The sequence below is a fragment of the Kogia breviceps genome, chromosome 16, assembly GCF_026419965.1.
Source record: "Kogia breviceps isolate mKogBre1 chromosome 16, mKogBre1 haplotype 1, whole genome shotgun sequence".
Classification (NCBI taxonomy): domain Eukaryota; kingdom Metazoa; phylum Chordata; class Mammalia; order Artiodactyla; family Physeteridae; genus Kogia; species Kogia breviceps.
The window spans coordinates 6,035,892-6,058,460 of NC_081325.1; the positions used below are offsets into that span (position 1 = coordinate 6,035,892).

Consider the following 22,569-nt stretch of genomic DNA (forward strand, 5'->3'; position numbering starts at 1 on the left):
TGGCTATTTCATATGGTTCAATCTAAAATATACCCAAGAAAAATGAGGGCCTATGTCCAACAAAAGACTTGTACAAGTATAATCAAGGCAGTTTTATTTGTAATAGTCAACAATGGACAAAAAGTCAAGTTTCTAACGTGGTATATCCGTACAATGGAAAATAAGACAGCAGTAAAGAAAGAACTATTATTGCAGGCAACGAGATTGAGTTGCATAGGTACTGATGAGTGAAAAAAGCCAGACACAAAAGCAGTCACACTGGATGAGCCCACTTATATTCAGACATAGGCAAATTTAATCACAGTAACATAATAAAATTCAAAATAGTGGATTCCAGAGGATGGTGGGTAGGGGAGGAAAGCTGTGGGTACCGACCAGGAGGAGGAATAAGGGAGCTTGTTGGGGTGTTGAAAATATACTATATCTTGATCTAGATGGTGGTTACGTGTGTGCGTGCACGTGTACCTTCACATGTAAAAATTTAAGTTGTTTAAAATTTGCATACTTTACTGTGTCTTACAGCTCAATAAATTATTTTGTTAATAGTGTTTTTTTAAAACTGGCTCTGTTGTTGAAAGATTTCCCTTGTTTCATTCTAAACATTTTTTTTAAAATTTTATTTATTCGGGCTTCCCTGGTGGCGCAGTGGTTGAGAATCCGCCTGCCGATGCAGGGGACACGGGTTCGTGCCCCGGTCCGGGAGGATCCCACATACGGCGGAGCGGCTGGGTCCGTGAGCCATGGCCGCTGAGCCTGCGCATCCGGAGCCTGTGCTCCGCAACGGGAGAGGCCACAGCAGGGAGAGGCCCGCATACCATGAAAAAAAAAAAAAATTATTTATTCATCTATCTGTCTATTTATCTATCTATGGCTGCGTTGGATCTTTGTTGCTGCACGCGGGCTTTCTCTAGTTGTGGTGAGCAGGGGCTGCTCTTGGTTGCTGTGCAGGGTGTGAGGGCTTCTCACTGAGGTGGCTTGTCTTGTTGTGGAGCACAGGCTCTAAGCGCGCAGGCTTCAGTAGTTGTGGCACGCGGGCTCAGTAGTTGTGGCTCGCGGGCTCTAGAGCGCAGGCTCAGTAGTTGCGGTGCACAGGCTTACGTGCTCCGCAGCATGTGGGATCTTCCCGGACCAGGGATCGAACCCGTGTCCCCTGCATTAGCAGGTGGATTCTTAACCACTGTGCCACCAGGGAAGTGCCTATTCTAAACATTTTAAAGGTTAGCTGACCATTCCAGCAATGGGACTGGATGTTAGGGAGTAAGAAGTAGAAATTAGACTACAATCTGAAGACCTGTCGTGTACAATGAGAAGCTGTAAGGAAAAAGTCAAGAGCAAAATACATACACAACTTTGAAGAAAAACAAGAAATTAGGAAACTACTTACTTCTACAATGTCGTCATCAAACAACAACCAAAAATCATGACTCTTAACTATTGCAATATAATGGCCTCGATTGGGACCACTAAAACAAAGAGAAATAAAAGTTAATTTTATACAAAGTTTATTAGCATTGCTCTTCTATGCCCTATGTTCCACGTTCTATAAAGTAGAAAAACTGAAACAGATAAAAATATTCCTTACCTATTCTTTCACCCCAAAGATCAAGCTACATTGATCTGAACTGGCATTCAATTTTAAAACCAAATGATCAGTACTCTACTTTGAGAGATATAACCAGTATTCTCTTTATATAAAGCTATACTATAAAATTCTTAGTTGCCTTTTAAAATTATAATTTTTGAAGTAATTTTCCAATTTGCTTCTATAAAAGATTTAAATAAAAATTTCTAGCCTTTTTGTGGGGGAGGAGAGGCGATCACAGCCAGAACATGCTGAATTAAACTACAAAACAATGCGTGTAGAATTATTTCTGAGTCTTAACCTTTGGCAATAGTTTTTCTCGAGGAAAGATGCCATGTGATGCTTGAAAAAGTAAAGATATCGAATCCTTGGCTCTGAAATCAAGCTCCAACTTCATAAATTTCTTTAGACAAGTGACTTTTTTTTAGTATTATTAGTGCTAGCTTTACTTTATTAGTGCTTCACTCTTAGCACCATTATAATTAATTGCCTCTGCATCTCATTTTCAACAAATCTGGAATACAGAAATCTAGAAAAATGTAAAAATAAAGGTGGGATTATTTCTTTTAAAAGAAATTTTTTTTGGGGGGGTGTGCCTCGTGGCTTGCGGGATCTTAGTTCCCTGACCAGGGATCGAACCCCGTGTCCCCTGCAGTAGAAGCGCAGAGTCCTAACCACTGGACCACCAGGGAAGTCCCTAAAAGAAATTCTTTACAAAGAACACGCCAAAGATTTTTTTTTTTTTTTTTTGCGGTTCGCGGGCCTCTCACCGCCGCGGCCTCTCCCGTTGCGGAGCACAGGCTCCGGACGCGCAGGCTCAGCGGCCACGGCTCACGGGCCCAGCCGCTCCGCGGCACGTGGGATCTTCCAGGACCGGGGCACGAACCCGTGTCCCCTGCATCGGCAGGCGGACTCTCAACCACTGTGCCACTAGGGAAGCCCCACGTCAAAGATTTTTAACCTCTCCCAGTTTAAGTATGACTCACTATAAAAGCTTATATATAATTTTTAAATCAAATTATAATTCTACCACAATTATTATATTACAGACTTTGAAGTAATCTTCAACCCAGATTATTCTTTATGGTGAATACTACTTTAAAAGTAGCAACCTCAGATATAAGAATAAGCTGCCTCCAAGTTTCCTCAGATCTTTGATTCCATAGTTGAGATGAATATCTTAGGTGACAAAATGACACACAGAGAGTACTTTTTCACTGTAGAGGAAAATACCTCAAAACTTAAAAAAAAAAAAAAACCTTTAATGCTAAAATAAACCTCCAGTCTGATCATTACACCAGGGTTCTGTAAGGTACCCCGTATTGTTTTCCTCTGTTCAGATGTCATCACTCTTACTTTAGAAACATAATGCTCCAAAAATGGAAAACAAAGATTATTGCTGAGGATAAGAGGCAGGACACGGGCTGACACAGACCACGGAGGTTAACGCCTGTGCCAGAAGGGGACTCCCTCCCAGCTGTCCTGACATGTTCTGAGCAGAAAGCTGGGAGAGGGAGGGACAGCTCCTGAGAGGCTGGAGTACAAGACGCTGTAAGTACAAGTTTCCAACAGCCGGGGGGAAAGGATGAGTGCCCTGTTTCAACGTGATTACAGGAGGAACTTCCCTGGAGGCCCAGTGGTCAGGACTCGGCACTTTCACTGACAGGGCCTGGGTTCCATCGCTGGTCAGGGAACTAAGATCCCGCAAGCTGCACGGTGCGGCCAAAAATAAATACATAAAAAATAAAATTATTACAGGAAATTCTAAACAGTCAATGAAGACTGTATGTTCCAAATATAAATGTTGACTATGTGATACTCTTGTGGTTGGAGAATTTTTTGAGCTATTTTATAAATTACGATCTATAGATGAGATTAGTACACTATATTGGCTAACAGGAAACAAACACACGGACTTATAAAATCAGAAAGCTTATCTTTGAAGATTATCTCTAAAACCTTTTTAAAGTGTTTTTCACAATCATTAACATGATGAACATATCCAATTAATCTCAGAAATAACTTATTTTGTAAAACCTCTTTAAGCAGTGTTTTTTTTTTTTTTTTTTTTTTTTTACCAATAATCAAGAAAAAAAGGAAAAGAAAAACTAACAGGACTGAAAGGTCCCAGAAAAATATTTAAATAATAAGAACAAGTATCATATCCAGGCAATAACACACTATTTTAATATATAAAGGTTTTAAGAAGGAAATGGTCAAAGGCATCTGAAATATCCATTTGAAATAAACGTGTTTCCGTCAGACCGCACCGAGGGCTACGGAAACCTCCGGAAGGCCTGCCTCCGAGTGGCTCCCGAGCGTCCTGTGCGCGCACTTGACCCCCACTGAGCCTCTTGCCGGCACGGCCCACGGCCCCGTTACCTTCCACAGTGAACCACGACGGCCACGAGGTCGTACATTCTGTCAGGATTGGTTGCATCGCCTGAAGTGTTAAACAGACGAAGCTCTAAAGGAAAAACTACCCGGTAAGAAAGTTTTGTATATCGATGAAGTTGATCCATATATTTAAATCTTTTCAGGTGCAGAGCTAGAATCATGGGCAGCTTTTTAACTTTCATCCTGTTAAAATAAACATGAAAACAAAATTTCATAGAAGACATTCACCGTGTCCTTAGAAGAATTATCAAGCTTCACGATTCAGGGGACAGTTGATAGTTTTCACAGCCTGGCACTGCCCGCTTTTGCATATTTCTACCCATGACTTTTGTATCAGCAAAGCAAAATTCTGCAAGTCTTAAGACGGCCCCCACCCCGCATCATCACCAAACCACACAATCTGACACAGCACTCGGTACGGCTCCCACAGAGATATGACGGTACATTCCTCGCTTAAGAACTCTGTACTTCTGGAATACAGGTCACCGTGCCGGCTGCAGGAAAAACCAGTTCCTTAAGGCCACTCACTCCTTTGCAGGTGAATGGAGGCTGAGATCCATTTGTTCTATTCAGCTACATACTTCAGTAACGAACAGAGAGGAGGAGACAGTGAGAAAAGCATTAAAGACCATCCATTAAAGGCGTTTGCCAGAGACAAGGAACAGCTCCTTAGTAAGAGCAGTGGCTGCCTGCATCCTGGAAAGGGAATAAAATAACCTGGAAACGCAGGAGTGAAGCTTTTACCTGTAAAGCACGGGCCTCCCCATCCCCAAACACCCTGAAGGCCCCTCCAGGCAGCCTCTCCCCGAGATGCCTCCGCTCCTCCATTTCACTTCAGCGCCGACGCCTGATCTTCTGGCACAAATAACTGTTCTCCTCAACCCTCCATCAGCACTTTACACATTCACTTCACATCTGTACAGTTTATTACACTATGAAACATTTAGATGATTACGGGTCTCTCTCTTCTAGGGTCTGGACTCCGGATGGACAGAAACCATCTCTTTTATTATATTTCTCCATCTAGCACACGTAGGTACTTGACAAACACTACAGAACTGAATTCTGTGTGTGTTCAGTGAAGCAAAACTCTTTTCATAATTAAAAAATGAAATTTATTAAACCTCTGCCTCTAATGAAGTGAAAACAAATCATTTTATAGCATTATTCTAGATCTGCATTCTACAGATCTTAGATGCGGTTCGGCAGCTTATTATTCCAGAAACGTTTATTAACCTGGCTTTTGGAAAACATGAGCGAAAATAAATGTAAAACCTAATCATTCCTGGAAAGCAATCTAGCAACACAAATTAACAGCCTTTATGGCCTTTGCCTCAGTAATTGAAACTAAATATATCATCTCAAATACAAGACTTCTGAGAAGAATTCAGTTCTAGAGTGATTTTATGTTGTGAAAAAGTGGGAGAATCCTAGCTATTCAACAATGCTGAAATACATTACAATACAAACACAGCAGAATATTATACAACTTCACACAATGTTGAAAGTTTCTAAACGGCATGGGAAAATACTTACGGAAAGTAAAAAAGTCAAGATACATATTTATATATAAAGTAATCCAACTCTTAAACATCAGATGTTCAAGTAAACTGGTACAGAGTTGCTAAAACAAACTCTTTCAAAACAATAAAAGCAAACTATCCCTTGAAAATGTCCAGTGAGGTGCAAACCCACGAGGGTTTTTCTAAGTGTTAAACATGTTAGCAGTGAATTAGACACAGTCAGTTAAGATTAGGAGGAGGAGACAGATGGCCTGGGGGTTAGGAAAAATGTGCTTTTAGAAATTAAGCCAGAGCAGAGGGGGAAAAGCGCAAATGGAGAAAAGAGAACACGTCCAAACGCTGGCGTATAAAATACGCGCCATCAGACAACATGGCAGGAACACGGATCCTCCCAGCAGCACTTCCTCCCAGACGAAACCCAACACTTGTGAAGAGACACGGGATAAAGTCAAACACCAATATTTGTGGGGCCACATTTTAAAGATGACGACAGACTATCTCACAACATTTTTCTCATACTGAAATGGCTCAGGAAGAAATGAACACATACATAAGCCGAGTCAGATTCATTACGGAGACTGTGCAGGAGAAGAAGAACAAGGAAGTTGATTTCCTGCTTGAAACACCAACTCCACCAACTCCACCAACGGACTGATAGGGTTCTGGCTTTCCTTCCATTCAGACGTGTGTGGAGAAAGGGGACCTTAAGGAGCTCTTGGTCTCTGTCACTGCTGCTAAAAAAGGGGTCTCACAATGTAATGTTTTCTCCAAAAGACAAATATGCTGAAGAAAAAAACGGGAGGACAGAGAACATTTTTTTTCCTTTTTAGTTAAAGTTTGAAATAGACATTGATTTTTTTTTAAAAAAATATTTATTTATTTATTTATTTATGCACGCATGCATGTGTGCAAGCACGCATGCTGTGCTGGGTCTTAGCTGCAGCACGTGGAATCTAGTTCCTTGACCAGGGATCGAACCCGGGCCCCCCTGCATTGTGAGCAGAGTCTTAACCCCTGGACCACCAGGGACGTCCCCGACATTGATTTTTATCTTCTGTAAACTGACTTATAAATTAATTTTCTATTTAGATTTTTTTTAATGGCATTTACCTACTACCCAATGATTAAAATTTGGATGAATTTATGATATACATTTTCTTGCTTTTCCATCTTTAAAACAATAAGGTGTGTTCATTTTGCACTAACGTAAGAGGTATTTACCTTTCTATTATCTAATTATAATTAGATAATATCTAATTATAATTTAAAACTATTTTTAAACAGTAGAAGGATGGAAAGAGACATTAACTAACAAAGTCAGCAAAGCTGGCTCCGGCTGATTCTAATATCAGACAAAGTAGAACCCAAGCCAAGGAGTGTTACTAGAGATAAAGAAAGACATTCCATAATAAAGAGGGCCAATTAATCAAGAGGACACAATCTTCAAGTACCAAATACCAAAGCTTCACGCTCCAAATACCAAATTTGATAGAATTAAAGAAATAAACAGATAAATGCACAGAGTTAGTCTTTAACAGACTTCTCTAACAAAAAAAGTCAGTAGGAATAGGGAAGGTATGAACAACCAAATTATGGATCTAATCAACATTTATGGAACACTCCATTTCAAACTGAAGAATACATGTTCTTCTCAAGTACAACTGGACATTGACCAATGTACTGGACAACGAAAGCAGTCTCAATAAATTCCAAAAGACAGAGATCACAGGATATATTTTCCTGACAAAAAAGAAAAAACAAAAAAATAGCAAAAAACCCCCTGAAATATGGAAACTAAGCTATATACTTCTAAATAATCCATGGGACAAAGACAAAGTCACAAGGGAAATTAGAATAGATTTTTTAAATGGATGATAATGCAAATACAACGTGTTAAAATTTGTGGGAACACAGCCAGAGCAGCATTTAGAGGAAAATTTATAGCTTTAAATGTTTATATTAGAAAAGAAAAAGGGCAAGTCTTGACCACACAGAAAAGCTTAATAATCGTACATAAAATTCCACAGTTTCCTCTTATAAACTTAATGTCAAGCAGACATTTAAGTTGCTTCCACCTCTTCTTGGTTATTGTAAATACCAGAGCAATGAACATGGGAATGCACATATCTCTTTGAAAATCCTGTTATCAGTTCTTCTGGATATGTACCTAGAAGCAAAATGCTGGATCATACGGTAATTCTATTTTTAATATTTTTGAGGAACCTTCACACTGTTTTCCACAGTGGCTGCCACATTTTACATTTCCACCAGCAATGCACAGTTCCCTTTTCTGCACATCCTTATCAACACTCATTATCTTCTCTTTTTATTTGAAAGTGGCCATCCTAACTAATGTGAGGTGGTATCTTATTGTGGTTTTGATTTGCATTTCCCAGAGAATTAGTTATGTTATCTTTCCATATGCTTGTTGGCCATCTGTATGTCAGCTTTGGAGAAATGTTTACTCAAATCCTTTGCCCATTTTTGAATTGGGTGATTTGGTTTCTACTGTTGAGTTGTGTGAGTCCTTTATATTCTGGATATTAAACTCTTATCAGATACCTGGTTTTCAAATATTTTTCTCCCATTCTGTTAATACTCTGCAAATATTTTCTCCCATTCATGTCATTTCGTTCCGTGGTTTCCTTTGTTGCACGTAAGTTTTTAAGTTTGATATAGTCCCATTTATCTGTTTTTGCTTTTGTTGCTTGTGCTTTTGGTGTCACATTCAAGAAATCACTGCCATACTCAACATCGTGAGGCTTTTTTTTCCCCCTATGTTTTCTTCTAAGAGTTTTATAGTTTCAGGTGTTATGTTTAGGTCTTTAACCAATTTTGTGTTAATTTTTGTGAATGGTATGAAGTAAGGGTCCAACTTCAATCTTTTGCATGTGGACACCCAGTTTTCCCACCACCATCTGTTGAAGATCATTGAGCATATAAATGCGGGTTTATTTCTCGGGGGGCAGGGGTGCGGTGATAAGCCTGGCTACCTCCAGGGGCACTGACCAAACAATTAAATATATAAGGATCATGGGAGCCAATCTGTACCGTCAGAGGACGGGCTTACAAATATGAAAAAGGAGAAAACCAGAATAAACCCTATGGTGTTGGATGAAACTGGAGGTACTGTTGTGAATTTGTGGTTTTTCGATACAGACAGACCAACAGATAAATAAGTACCGATGTAAATGTGTGTACATACGTACAAGAGCACGCATGTCCTCCAGCTCTGTTCACTAAGGGGGCCCAGGAACAGTGACACGGCAACAGCAACGAGCACACCTACACCATGGTCCTGGTTTTTAAACGTTATTCTCCCCCTAAAAGGAACCAGGGCTCCTTCGAGAAACGGCTGGTACCAGTGTGGCGGGCAGGGAAGGTACAAAGCGAGCCTGGACATCTTGTTGCACTAGAGAGTAAAGAGGGGCTGGAGAACGAAGGGACGGGGCAGAAGACACAGGAGGCAGCGGGAAGGGGCTCCTGCTGGCCAAATCGGGATAATGTGAACATGAAAATAAACGAGACAATCATTAAACGCGGGATAAGACAGGAATCCCTGAGTCCTCACTGAGATTTAAAAAATGAAAAAGATTGTAAATATCCCCATTTCTCATCAAACTTTCAATCTCAAAATACGTACGAATTACAACTGGGGAGAAGCACAGCTTCACAGTGAAGAATCCTGGGAGACAGCACCTTAGTCAAGTGTCCAAAGAGAACAGTACCAGTCACGGGACGTGCAAGACAGAGTCCCAGCGCAGGCCTCAGACTGTCCTCGGAAAGGCCGGGTGCAAGGATGGTCCTGGGTTAACATCTGGGAACTTGACTGGGGGGGTGTCCCCAACTGTTCCCTAACTGACAAGTGTGTGTCGATGCCGCTGACAACTGTCTGTGCAAATCATATGGTTTATGCTGAACACCTGCTTCCCTTCCAGGAGCCTGGAATTTTGGTACATGCCAGGCAGAGGATGCCTACCTGTCCAGCCCCCAATAAATCTCGGCCACCGAGTCGGTGATGAGCTTCCCTGGGAGACAACACTTCTCCCATGTTGTCACATTTGACGCTGGAGGAACTAAGTACGTCTGTGTGACTCCACGGGGACAGGACTCTTGCAAGCTGGCCTGGCTTCCCCTTGGCTGACTGTACTTGTCCCCTTTCCCTGTAATAAACCTCAGCTGTGAGCACGACTATATATGCTGAGTCCTGCAAGTCCTTCTAGTCAATCACCAAATCCAGGAGTGGTCTTGGGAACCCTGACACTTGACACATATTAGAATCGTGTGCCATTTAAAAGAACACAATGAGAAGAACACAGCATCACTTCCGTGTGATTCCTGCCCAGAATACATAACCTGAACCTAATCATACAAAAACATGAGACAAACCCAAAGAAGAACATTCTATAAAATAACTCATCTGTAATTTTCAAGTGCCAAGATAATGAAAGTCAAGAAAAGACCAAGGAACTGTTCTAAATGTAAAAAAGACTAAAGAGACATGAATACTAAATGCATGTGTGAGTCTGGACTGGATCCTTTTTTCTATAAAGGACATTATTGGGACATCTGGTGACACTAAAATAAGGTCTATGGTAACAGTAACACATCAGTGTTACTTTCCTGACCTGGATGGATTCAGTACAAAGGAGACTTCCTTTCTGGTAGGAAACAGCTACCCAAGCGTCCAGGATCTTGGGACGTCATATCAGGAACTCACTCTCAAGTGGTTTAGGGTAAAAAAAACATTGTTAGTATTGTTCACGCAACTTTTCTGAGTTTGATTCAAAATAAAAAGTAAAATAATCAGGATGATGATGATGATGATGATGATTTAACTCCTTGATACCAAAATACCGCCTTGATAATAACACACGGAGAGCGGGTACAAAATCCTATGTAGCAACAGTGGACACTAGGGTGAGGGTGAGTAAAGTACTTTCCTCTCATCCTTCCTCACCAAGAAAAAGTTTACATAATCAAGAAAGCTTCAAAGCAAAATTTTTTGTTGTTGTTGTTGTTGTTGCAGTGCGCGGGCCTCTCCCTGTTGTGGCCTCTCCCGTTGCGGAGCACAGGCTCCGGACGCGTAGGCGCAGCGGCCATGGCTCACGGGCTTAGTTGCTCCGCGGCACGTGGGATCTTCCCGGACCGGGGCACGAACCCGCGTTCCCCGCATCGGCAGGCGGACTTGCAACCACTGCGCCACCAGGGAAGCCCAAAAGCAAAATATTTTAACTGTATTGGTTTATGATTAGTAAACAATCACTAAAGGCAGAAAATCACCTGAGGGTACCAGAGGTGAATACTGTTTACCTAATGAGTCTGAGCTGTTGGTGATAAAAGAAAGAATGTTTTCTCATTGCAAATTGTCATAGATGGCTTTCTGCTAGAAAAGCCCATTTACAACACTGCCAAAGAATCACTGTAAATGTTACAAACGCTAACTCACCGTTTGTGTGCTTCCTGTTTGCTGCGGCATTCTTCACAGTAGTATTTGTATTCACTGCATAGAGTTTCTGTGTTGCTAAAACCCCTGTATAAAACACAAAATAATTCTGTCTATACCAGAAAATTAGGTATTCATTTAAAAATATTCTAAACCAAAGACAGTCATTACATGTCAAAATAAATAATTCTGCACTTACCTTAAGCAGTGAGTAATGGATGTGTTTTGTTCCACGTCAACAGAAAGGTCTAAAAAATCTTCATCTTTGCTGCTTATCTGTAAAGATAGGGAAATACCTTTGATTTCTTTTCTTTTTTTAACATCTTCATTGGGGTATAATTGCTTTACAACCTTTGATTTCTTTAATCACTGTTCCAAAATGACAGAATTAAGTGCACTCTATTATTAGTATTATTAAATATAATTAAGTATATAAAGAATTCTTTTTCCCCCAAGTTATCCAAAAGGACACTGAATGAATAACTTTCATTATATGTAGAAGTAAAACACCAAAGTGCACCTGTGACTGATTTTCTTACTGGCAAAGGCTAGTGTGATGTGAAATTCCATTAGTTCCCCTAATCTTGGTAATACTGTGAAGCATAAAACAAACTGTACCATATACACTATTTCTTAAAAAACACAGGCCAAGATTGAATGAGAATGTTTGGCAAAGGATGTGATATCTGTATTGTTTTATCATTTAAGAAAAAAATTTAGCCCAAAATGCCAAACTATAATCTTCACTTATGACTTTATTCCCCCCCAAAATTGAACAATGTTCTGTTTGAATTATGAATAAATCATCTTATAAAAATGAAGTTACTATTTATTCATCTGAACTGGAGTAGGACAGAACTTTAGTCATCACTTTTCCTACGTGCAAGGAGATGAGGCGATGCAATGGGAGGGGCCTCCGACTCGGTCCCCGGGGCCTCCCACTCGCAACGACTCTACATCCATTGATGGTTTGTGATGACTTTTCAATACGACACCAAAAGCACTTAAAGAACATCGAAAGCACTTCCATGAAGGAAAAAACTGGACTTTATTAAAATTAAAATTTAATACTTAAAATTAAAAACTTCTGATCTACCAAAGACACGGTTCACAGGATGAGAAGACAAGCCACAGACTGTGAGGAAATCTCTGCAAAAGACACACCTGATAAAGGACTGGTATCCAAAATATACAAAGAACTCTTAAAACTCAACAATAGGAAAACAAACAACCTGATTTTCAAAATGGGTCAAAGACCAGTACAGATACCTCACCAAAGAAGATATACAGATGGCAAATAAGCACATGAAAAGATGCTCCACATGGTATGTCACCAGGGAAATGCAAATTAAAACGACAACAAGACACCACTACACATCTACAACAGAATAGCTAAAATCCAAAACACTGACAACAGCACACGCTGATAAGGATGTGGAGCAACAGGAACTCCCACTCACAGCTGCTGGGAGTGTGCAAAGGTGCAGCCTCGCTGGCAGCTCCTTCCACAGCTGAACAGACTCCTCTCACCACATGATCCAGCAAGTGTGCCCAGTGCTGTACTAGCCAAGGAGGCTGAGAAGTTACGCCCCCACAAAAACCTGCACATGCATGTTCATAACAGCTCTGTTCATAATCGTCAAAACATGGAAGCAACCTTGATGTCCTTCAGCGGGTGAACGGATAAACGCTGGTACCTCCAGACAATAAATCGTAATTCAGCAGTAAAAAGAAATGAGCTATCGAGCTGTGAACGGACAGGCAGGAACCTCAAATACATACTGCCAAGTGAAAGAAGCCAACCTGAAAAGGCTGCACACTCTACGATTCCAACCACATGGCATCTGGAAAAGGCAAAACTATGGAGGCAGTAAAACAGCCAGTGGCTGCCAGGGGCTGAGGAGGAGGGAAGCAGGAATACGTGGAGAACAGCGTGAAAGCTCCCTGTGGGTACTGTAGTGACTGACGCCGCATTATACAGTCGTCAAAACAAAGAGGAGTCAAAGAACAGACAACACCAAGAATGAACCCTCATGTAAACTATGGATTTTAGATAATAAAGTATCGACATTGGCCCATCAATTCCAACAAATATATCTTACTAATGCCAAGGATGTTACCATTGGGGGAAGTGGGGAGGGGGGCAATTTGGGAACTCTTTGTACTTTCCACTCTTTTCTTAAATCTATTTTAAAAAAAAAGACGGTCCCTTATTAGTCTCTGCCAGTGTAAGTTTACCTGATTCAGTTAACCGAGTACACTATGTTATTCTTTCCAACATCCATAAAGCATTTCCCTTACTTTTCTAGCTTGTGGACTCTTTTCCAGTTGACCACGCTACTCTCCTCTGCTATTAAAAACCAGCAGTGGGCTTCCCTGGTGGCGGAGTGGTCGAGAGTCCGCCTGCCGACGCGGGGGACGCGGGTTCGTGCCCCGGTCCGGGAGGATCCCACGTGCCGCGGAGCGGCTGGGCCCGTGAGCCGTGGCCGCTGCGCCTGCGCGTCCGGAGCCTGTGCTCCGCAACGGGAGAGGCCGCAACGGTGAGAGGCCCGCGTACCGAAAACAAAACAAAACAAAACCAAAAAAAACACTAGCAGTACAACCATCACAGTAAAGACTGGATTGGGCAAAAAGCATCAGTGAATGCTAAGTCTGGGGGGAGATTTTGATAAGGAACAAGAATATCTGTGTCTCCCACAGTCTGCCTACTAGTTACAAGGGCATAGAAAAGGGTCATCACGAAGTGGAGAAACAGAACAACATCGCGAACGGGAGAGCAAAATCAACTTTACCATCGAGGGGCAGGAGGAACTGTGCGCCTGCGTGTGACGCCCTGACGAGCACACACTGACTATGAATCGTCCCGGCCAAGGATGTACAACCGGGCTTCCCTGGGGGTGCAGGGGACACGGGTTCGAGCCCTGGTCAGGGAAGATCCCACATGCCGCGGAGCAACTAAGCCCTCGAGCCACAACTACTGAGCCCACGTGCTGCAACTACAACTACTGATGTCCATGTGCCTAGGGCCTGTCCTCCACAAGACAAACCACCGCAATGAGAAGCCCACACACCAAAACAAAGAGTAGCCCCTGCTCGCCACAACTAGAGAAAGCCAGCGGGCAGCAACGAAGACCCAATGCGGCCAAAAATAAAAAATTAATTAATAAAAGAAAAAAAAAAAAAGAATGCACAACCTGCATCTAATTAGAAGGAAACATCAGACAAACTTGAAACGAGGAATGTTAGATTAAAAGGGGGAGGGGCATAGTCTTTAAAAATGTAAGTATCATAAAAGACAAGAAGACTGTGAACACGTTCCAGACTGCAGGAGGCTAAAGGAAGCATGGTGACCACATGCGATGCAAACTACTAAACTCTAAAACCAGACCCTGTGCTGAGAGGAGGCTGTGCTGTAAAGGGGGGGTCACTGGCAGAACTGGACAGAGGTGCCTAAGGAAGAGTCTGACCTTTCATTCGTCAAGGCAGGACAAGGTTAAGAACGTAACAGGAGGCCTGCGTTACCCGACACTATGAGTAAATCGTTGTCAAGAGATGTACCTGCCGCTCACCTTTACAAGCTGCCCAGCAAGTGGGCGGTTTCCCTCCTTGAGTGTACACGGCAGGCTTCAGTTTTTATTCCCATAAGCAACAAACATAATTGCATGAAAAGGAACAACAAATGAATATACTTCCCTGACCCGTAGGTTTCTTACGAGCTCAACTAAGACTATAATTTCCAGAATACGGCTCTACGGTCTCCTGTAGTGAAACAAACTCAAATGGTTCAAACTGCAGCAAGTATTTCTCTGCCACCTCAGGACTCACTACGAACAAGCAGACAGCTGAGAAGCACGTCTGTCACACTCAGACGCTCCACACCTGAGGACTACAGCTTTCAAGTTCATCTCCCACACCCATTCTCAAAGAGCACTTAAGATAATGGATTCGATTTGTTCTGCACGAAATTTTATGATATACTTACAGTTTCACAAGTAAGACATCTGGTTTCATTAGTTAATGTTCCCTGAAAAATCTCATGAACCCACGTCGGGTCTGGTGTGCTGTTGTTATTTTCACTGTCAATATTGCCGTTGGGCAAACGACCATTTTGTTTCTCCTGCTTTCTCTCTTCTTGTAAAATATCAGCAATTGTATTTAGTAGGTAATTTAAGAATTCGTGGGCATCTTGCTGCATGTAGTTGTCAAAAAGCTCTAAAAATAAGAATATACAGAGACTTATTTCAGAATTAATAACTTCATTAAAAACTAAATTTTAAAAAAGAACAGTATTCTATCAGAACTAAGTGAAATGTTTGGAACTGTTATAGTAATGTATAAGAAATAGGTATCTTTCACATATACAAATTATGACTGAATTTGGAGAAAATAAAGTTATGATGAAAGAGAATCTTAAAAAAATACTAATAGATCAATGAGAAAAGAGCAAAACCTATCCTCACACATAATGTACTGAGGAGATAAGAAACAACTGCTTTTTATTAACTCATTTAATCTATTACTTCACAAATATTTCAACATGGCAGTTTTTTCTTTTTTTTGGCTGCTGCATTGGGTCTTTGGCTGCTGCGCACGGGCTCTCTCTAGTTGTGGCGAGCGGGGGCTACTCTTCGTTGCGGTGCACGGGCTTCTCACTGCGGTGGCTTCTCTTGTTGCAGAGAACAGGCTCTAGGCACACCGGCTTCCGTAGTTGTGGCTCACGGGCTGTAGAGCGCAGGCTCAGTAGTTGTGGCGCACGGGCTTAGTTGCTCCGCGGCATGTGAGATCTTCCTGGATCAGGGATCGACCAGTGTCCCCTGCATTGGCAGGCGGATTCTTAACCACTGCACCACCAGGGAAGTCCCTACATGGAAAGTTTTAAAGCAGAAGCTGGACAACCTCTTGGCAGTGCCAACACAAATGCGTTAAGAACCACAGAGGAAGCTGTTAACGTTAAAAAATACTGGGCCATACATGCTGGAGATTCTGATTAAGTCAGAGATGAGGCCTGGAACCTGCACTTTTCAAAGCTCCTCCAGGTGACTCTGCTGTGCAGTCGGGTTTAGGGAACAAAGGCAGCGTGAACTCCCTATTTAATCCAGAGAATCTCTAAGGCCCCTTCCAAATGTGAGGTCTGTAACTCTGTGCAACGTTCCCTGCGGTTACAGGAATAAGTAAACGTCGTGGAAACCTGAGGGTGGCTAACATTAAGTGCTTGACCTGCGCTTGCATCACGCACCCTGAGCCTGAAGAGGAAGGACTTCAGGGGCCGGGTCTCATGCCCTGTGACACTGCTATTAATGGTATTTCACAAGCGAGGAAAGGGGATCAAGTGGTAGAGTCACTACCAGGAAGCGGCAGGGCCCGGATTCAAGCCAGGCCATCCGGCCCCAGCGAGCCACACACAGGCAGCCGGGGCCACCTGGCCACACAAGGCGCCCGCGGTCCAGCCAACACAACGCACTCAGATGAGCGCCCAGTCAGGAAGCTGCACCTTCAGAGCTTCCGTAAACATTTAATAAGTGCCAGGAAGTTCACAGTGTACATTTTTTAAAATGACAGCCTAGAAATTGAGAAGAAAATTTAGGGAGTACCTTCCTAAAATAAAAGGAATTTAAAAATTACATTTTAGAAGAGCTACAGACATGACTGCATAAAACTAAGTTCCATGCATTAGAACTCACTGAAAAAGTTAAAAACAGTGAAACCTGAAAGTTATTAACATCTTCAACATATAAAGAGTTTATCTCAACACAAGAGAAAATACAAAGTTGGCAAAGGACTTGAAATCAACAATTTACAGAAACAAACTTCAAAAGTTTAAATAAAACACATGAAAAAACATTCAACCCCACTGTTACGAAAAAGGTCTTGATTTTCCTGTCTCTAAAATGGAATACCATCTTCCTCTGCAAGGTTATTATAAAGATAAAATGGGAGCAAGTGAAAATATTCATTTTCATGAATATTAAAAGAAAATAAGATTTTAATCTAGGCATCAAAAAGACCTTTGGAAAGTATCACATTTAAGGGGCAGGTGCTAGAGCAAGACTGTCTGGATCCATCCTGGGGCTCCACCTCTGGTCACAGGCGTGTTCACAGGCGTGTTCACAGGCCAACACAAGGATGCCAGGCCTGCGCCTGGAGCCATACCTCACTTCTCTGCTATAAGTCTGTCCTGAGGGGTTTGATTAGCCTTAAACAAACTCCCTATGTTATTTTTAAGAACAATAAAAGCCCTGAGTCCTTGGGCTTCCCTGGTGGCACAGCGGTTGGGAGTCCGCCTGCCGATGCGGGGGACGCGGGTTCGTGCCCCGGTCCGGGAAGATCCCACAATGCCGCGGGGCGGCTGGGCCCGTGAGCCGTGGCCGCTGACCCTGCGCGTCCGGAGCCTGTGCTCCGCAACGGGAGAGGCCACAGCAGTGAGAGGTCCACGTACGGCCAAAAAAAAAAAGCAAGCCCTGAGTCCTAAGAGTTACTGCATTAGCCCATGTGGACTTCACCTCTAAATGATCTTTAATTTGTTGTACTGCGTGTCTCCTGGGTTTTGCCCACGAGGGACAGTGCATCCAAAGCATCTGATACCACTCCCACCATGTGCTCCGGCAGAAGTCACTGCACACCACCCACACCCTGAGACGCCTGCACCTCTGCAAACCCTCCGGCCATCCTCTCCACCTCCGAGATCAAGCCAAGTCATGCCGGGAGCCCTCAGATGGTGCCGCCAATGGACTGGTCTGTGCACCAAAGCTGAGGTAACTGAGGTCAACGACCTTTCCCCTTCCCTCTCAAGGCAATAATCTCCATCCCTAAGAACACCACCCTGCCCCTCACCCCAGTCTCCTAGTCTCCACTATTATTGTACCTCATTTCCTTCCTCATCCTTGGGATTTTCTCCTTTCGCAACCCTTTGTCTGCTGTTCCTTATACGAGCTTTCTGTTCTAAACTCCCCACTTCTTCAACCTCTGGCATCTTCTAGCTTCCTGCTGCCACCCCTAAACCACTACACTGTCACTTGCGTATAAAAACTCTCCCTCAATCAAGAAAGCTCGTACGATCTGGCCATCCTACCCTTAACCCTCACCCCTCTGTGGTCATGGCTAACCTCCTCTCACCCACTAATGGCCTGATCCACGGTTTCTCCACCCACCCCGACTCCAGCCCTAACCTGCTCCGTGTCCAGGCAGCTCCTGGACGCGAATGGAACCCCTCAAAAACCAAGAGCTTCCATCTCTCACTTAGCCCTCCCCAGGTCAGAAGTCTAGAATCACCAAGCTCAGGAGGCCCACTAAGATGAGGATTGAAAGGAGATTATGCTAGAGGCGATCAGGGGTCTTGAGCAAAGTGGAAACAGACTGGGGAAGTCATGGAGAAAACAGGGGGAGGGAGGCTGCGAGAGGACCAGGACAAAGACTTTAGAATCACTGCTCCGGGCCTGGTTAGGGTGAGGGATGAATAATTCACCACAGTGGATGGCTACATGATGGCTTAATGCCACAAGCTAGACTCACCCTTCCCTCTCAAGTTATTTTAGCATATATGCATGTTTTTCAAAACAAATATTTTTTGTAACACAGAAATATGCAAATGCTTTTATTTTTTTAAAAGATGAAATATCTTTTTGGGGGGGATGTTCCCTTAATACAGAACAATGACATCATATTCAAAGAAATACCTCAATTGACCTGAATGCTCTACAAATGAGATGCAAAGTAAATCACAAGATACTCTATGTTGTTAAAATATTTTAAGTATTATAGTCCATTTTCTATAAACATAGTAAACCGAACATACCAGAACCTTGCAGAGCCTAAACGAAGAGCAGCCACTGTAGTTTTAAACACCGACCAAGACCACATAAACGTCCGAACATCATCAACTAAATGGCCTCACGACAATCCCTGTAAACCGTATTATATTTAATTTCTAAACTCTTAGCTTTCTTATGGGTGGCTTTCTGCTCTGCAAAGAAGCATAATTGGCAAGGCAGACTTCAAACTTGCTTTGGCAAATTAAACAAATTCACTCATTCATTCACTCATCCAGTAAATATCTAGTAAGCGCCTCCGATGTGCCAGGAACTGGTTTGAGTCCTCAGACTACAAAGGTGCACGGAAGCAAATGGCTCCCGACACCGAGGAACTGACAGCACAGCGGGAGAGACAGAAAGTGTCAATATTAAATAAACATATACGAAACGTATAAGCTATCAAAGTCCTGGTACAGCTGTAACATCAATGCAAAAAAATAAAAGAGGGAAACTAAATCACTGCCTAAAAGTAAGTTTTCTTCATAATTCAGAAATAGCTACAGCTTTTCACCATACAAAATATCTTTCATGCTCTTTTGGAGAAAAAGGATTAATGAATATGAGAAATTATTTACTAAAATCTATTTAATAGCTGTTATTTGTGAACAACTAGTTATTTCCTCGCTTGAGGAAGTCGAATACTTGAATGTGTGTTTGTATTTTTGTATCTGTGTCTCACCATAGCACCTGAAATGCTGCTGTGCACATACAGGTTCCTTCAGAACCAGCACCCTTCCTACTGCATTCACTGCTGTATCCCCAGCACTCAGAACAGCACTGCCACACATTAGATGTGCCCGGCATTTCCTGAGTGAACGAATGAAGGAACAGATAACAGGGGTTGAATCAGCTAAGACGACATGAGAAGAATAAACTCGGCCCCAAACAACAATGCGAATAATGCCCTTTGCCTCGAGCCGGCTGGTCTGACTTCCAGTCCTCCTTAGATGATCCAGCTGAGTCAACTCGCGGCGAGTGAGGTCACCAACCCGCGTGTTAATTCCTCTAAACAAGGGAGAGCTGACAGAAGTCAGTCATCATAAACAGATGGCTTCGTTTCCTACCTCCACGGCCGACCGCAGGAGTCTCCCGGCCAGTCGCCATGCTTCTCCTCGGCCTGCCCGTGGGTGCCCCTTCCTGCCGCCAGGCGCCCTGCCGCCAGGGGACCTTCTGATGCACAGCGGAGCCCTCCAGGGGCCCCCCGTGGCTTTCACAATAAACCCGGAGCTGCCTGGCCCTTCTTTCTCTCTGACTCGACCTTCACCTCACTCCACTCTGGCTGCAGTAATTTTCTTGCTGTCCTTCAAGCACTCAGGGCAACTGCAGTTTCTGTTCTACCTGCTTGGTAAACCCTGCTTCTGATCTTCAAAGGACTTGTCTCTCACATCACTGATCAACTCCCTCATCCTCTACCGCCTTGCCCTGCTCACTTTTATTTGTAGCAATGACACATTATCTTCCGTAACTGTTTGTCTTCCTCGCTAGGATGTCAGCCCCGTGAGGGCAGAGGTCTGTCTCATTTCATCATCCCTAATTTCTGCATAGTGCCTGGAACACAGCAGGGACTAGGCAATCATCACGAATGCAGTGCAAGTATTCCGTCATCAAAGACTGCCTATATACGGAGCGACTGTTGCCACACCACGTGTAGGACCACAGAGCTACGGTGTCTTCTGCCTTGATTAGGTAACATAAATTAAAATTTTAAAAACAAAAACCCATTACGGAAATTAAAACAGATTCTTTCCAAGGGATATCTAAATGATTAGTAATATAAAGCAATAGTGGTTAAAACAATACAGAGCTAACATCCACTGGGAATACAGAATGGGAAGTTTTTAACGTAACATGGAAGATTGATTTAAGAACACTCCAGAAAATACATTCCACGATGGTGATGTGGGAGGAAGCCGAGTTAACGTCTCCCAACTAGGGTGCCTGCCAGCCACTGGTGGGGACCTTGACGCCCAAGGAGATGGGAGGAACCCCCAAGTGAACCGGTAGGACGTGGGGGGACTGAAGGGGGAGGAGAAGTGGCGGCCAGACAGGATCGGCGCCCCTGAGGCCGGGGGGATCAGGAGAGGCAGGCGGGAGGGACCCTCTGGGAAGAGCAGGGGAGGAACAGCGGGCGATGGCCTGGCCCAAGTGGGCCGGGGAGCCTGCTGAGCTCCCAGGCTGGTACCTCCGCTCCAAAGCCCCCCCCCAGGCCTCGTGGGTCCTGGGAACATAGGAGGGAGGCGGGAGAGAGCAGGAGAGGCAGATGGGAGGGACCCTCCCGGAGGAGAGGGAGAGGAGCACAGGGCATCTGCCCTGCCCACTCGGCCCGGGAGCCTGCTGAGCTCCCAGACTGCTCCTCTGCCCTCCAGCGCCCACCCCTCCCCGTGGCCGCACTGGTCCCGGGGGCATAGGAAGGAGGCCGAGGGGAGAACGAGGGGAGAACGGGAGAGGCAGGTGGGAGGAGCAGGAGAGGAGAGGAGGGTGTTTGCCCCTCCCACTTGAGCCCAGGAAGCCTGCTGGGCTCCCAGGTGAGGTCCCCTGCCCTCTGAGACCAGGGGTGGGGGGGACACCTGGGCCCCTTCTGTTCCTTGAGCCTAAGCCCCGCCCCCCATAGCTCCCAGCGCCTTTTCCAGCCCTGTGGGTCCTAAGAATAGGCCCCGCCCACCACCCAAACCTCGCCTGTGCTTACGCCCTGCCCTCCACAGCCAAGGGCTTTTCCCCCTCTTTTTTCTCCTTTTCTTTTCCTTTTCCCTCCTCCTCTTTTTTTACTATTGTGGTACTGAGGTACTTTCCAGTTGTTGATTCATCTATATTTTTATTTTTATAGTCTTTCTAACATATCTGTTAGTTTCCCACTCTAATTGTATTTTTTACTTTGTTATTGTTCTCTCTTTTTTTTTTTGCCACCCCACGTGGCTTGCAGGATCTTGGTTCACGAGCTGGGGGTCTGGCTGAAGCTCCTGCGGTGGGAGCTCTGTGTCCAAACCACTGGACTAACAGAACCTCAGACCCCAGGGAATATTCATTAGAGTGAGGTCTCACAAAGCTCCTCATCTCAGCACCAAGACCCAGCTCTACCAAACAGCCTACAAACTCCAGTGTTGGAAGCCTCAGGCCAAGCAACCAGTAAGACAGGAACACAATCCCACTTATTAAAAAAAAAAAAAAAAATGAGATGACAAAAAGTATGTCACAGATGAAAGAGCAAGGTAAAAACCTACAAGACCAAATAAATGAAGAGGAAATAGGCAGTCAACCTGAAAAAGAATTCAGAGTAATGATAGTAAAGATGATCCAGAATCTCAGAAATAGAATGGAGGCATAGATTGAGAAAATACAAGAAATGTTTAACAAAGATCTAGAAGAACTAAAGAACAAACAAACAGAGATGAACAACACAGTAACTGAAATGAAAAATATACTAGAAGGAATCCATAACAGAACAACTGAGGCAGAAGAACGGATAAGTGACCTGGAAGACAGAATGGTGGAATTCACTGCTGTGGAACAGAACAAAGAAAAAAGGAATGAAAAGAAATGAAGACAGCCTAAGAGACCTGTGGGACAACATTCAATGCACCAACATTCAAATTACAGGGGTCCCAGAAGAGAAAAAGAAAGGGTCTGAGAAAATATTTGAAGAGATTATAGTCCAAAACTTCCCTAACATGGGAAAGGAAACAGTCACCCAAGTCCAGGAAGCACAGAGAGTCCCATAAAGGATAAACGTTAGGAAAAACACACTAAGACACATACTAATCAAAATAACAAAAATTAAATTCAAAGAAAAAATATTAAAAGCAGCAAGGGAAAAAC

General features: G+C 43.5%; 1 protein-coding gene and 1 non-coding gene across 3 annotated transcripts in view; both read right to left on the reverse strand.

Moving 5' to 3' along the window:
- Positions 1-22,569, reverse strand: part of USP12 (ubiquitin specific peptidase 12) — a 78,516-nt gene that overhangs the window by 3,789 nt on the left and 52,158 nt on the right. Inside the window, exons 4-8 of one of the 2 annotated variants that reach the window (XM_059042105.2) lie at positions 14,931-15,160; positions 11,148-11,224; positions 10,952-11,035; positions 3,965-4,162; positions 1,385-1,463 (exon numbers count right to left, since the gene is read on the reverse strand). In XM_059042105.2, the coding sequence (XP_058898088.1) occupies positions 1,385-1,463; positions 3,965-4,162; positions 10,952-11,035; positions 11,148-11,224; positions 14,931-15,160 (668 nt within the window). Of the gene's footprint in view, positions 1-1,384; positions 1,464-3,964; positions 4,163-5,941; positions 6,234-10,951; positions 11,036-11,147; positions 11,225-14,930; positions 15,161-22,569 lie in introns of those variants that run through there. The other variant, XM_067016834.1, reaches the window with a different exon arrangement.
- On the reverse strand, positions 2,201-2,274 carry TRNAR-UCU (transfer RNA arginine (anticodon UCU)). Its single transcript has one exon. It is a non-coding gene; the product is annotated as a tRNA-Arg (tRNA).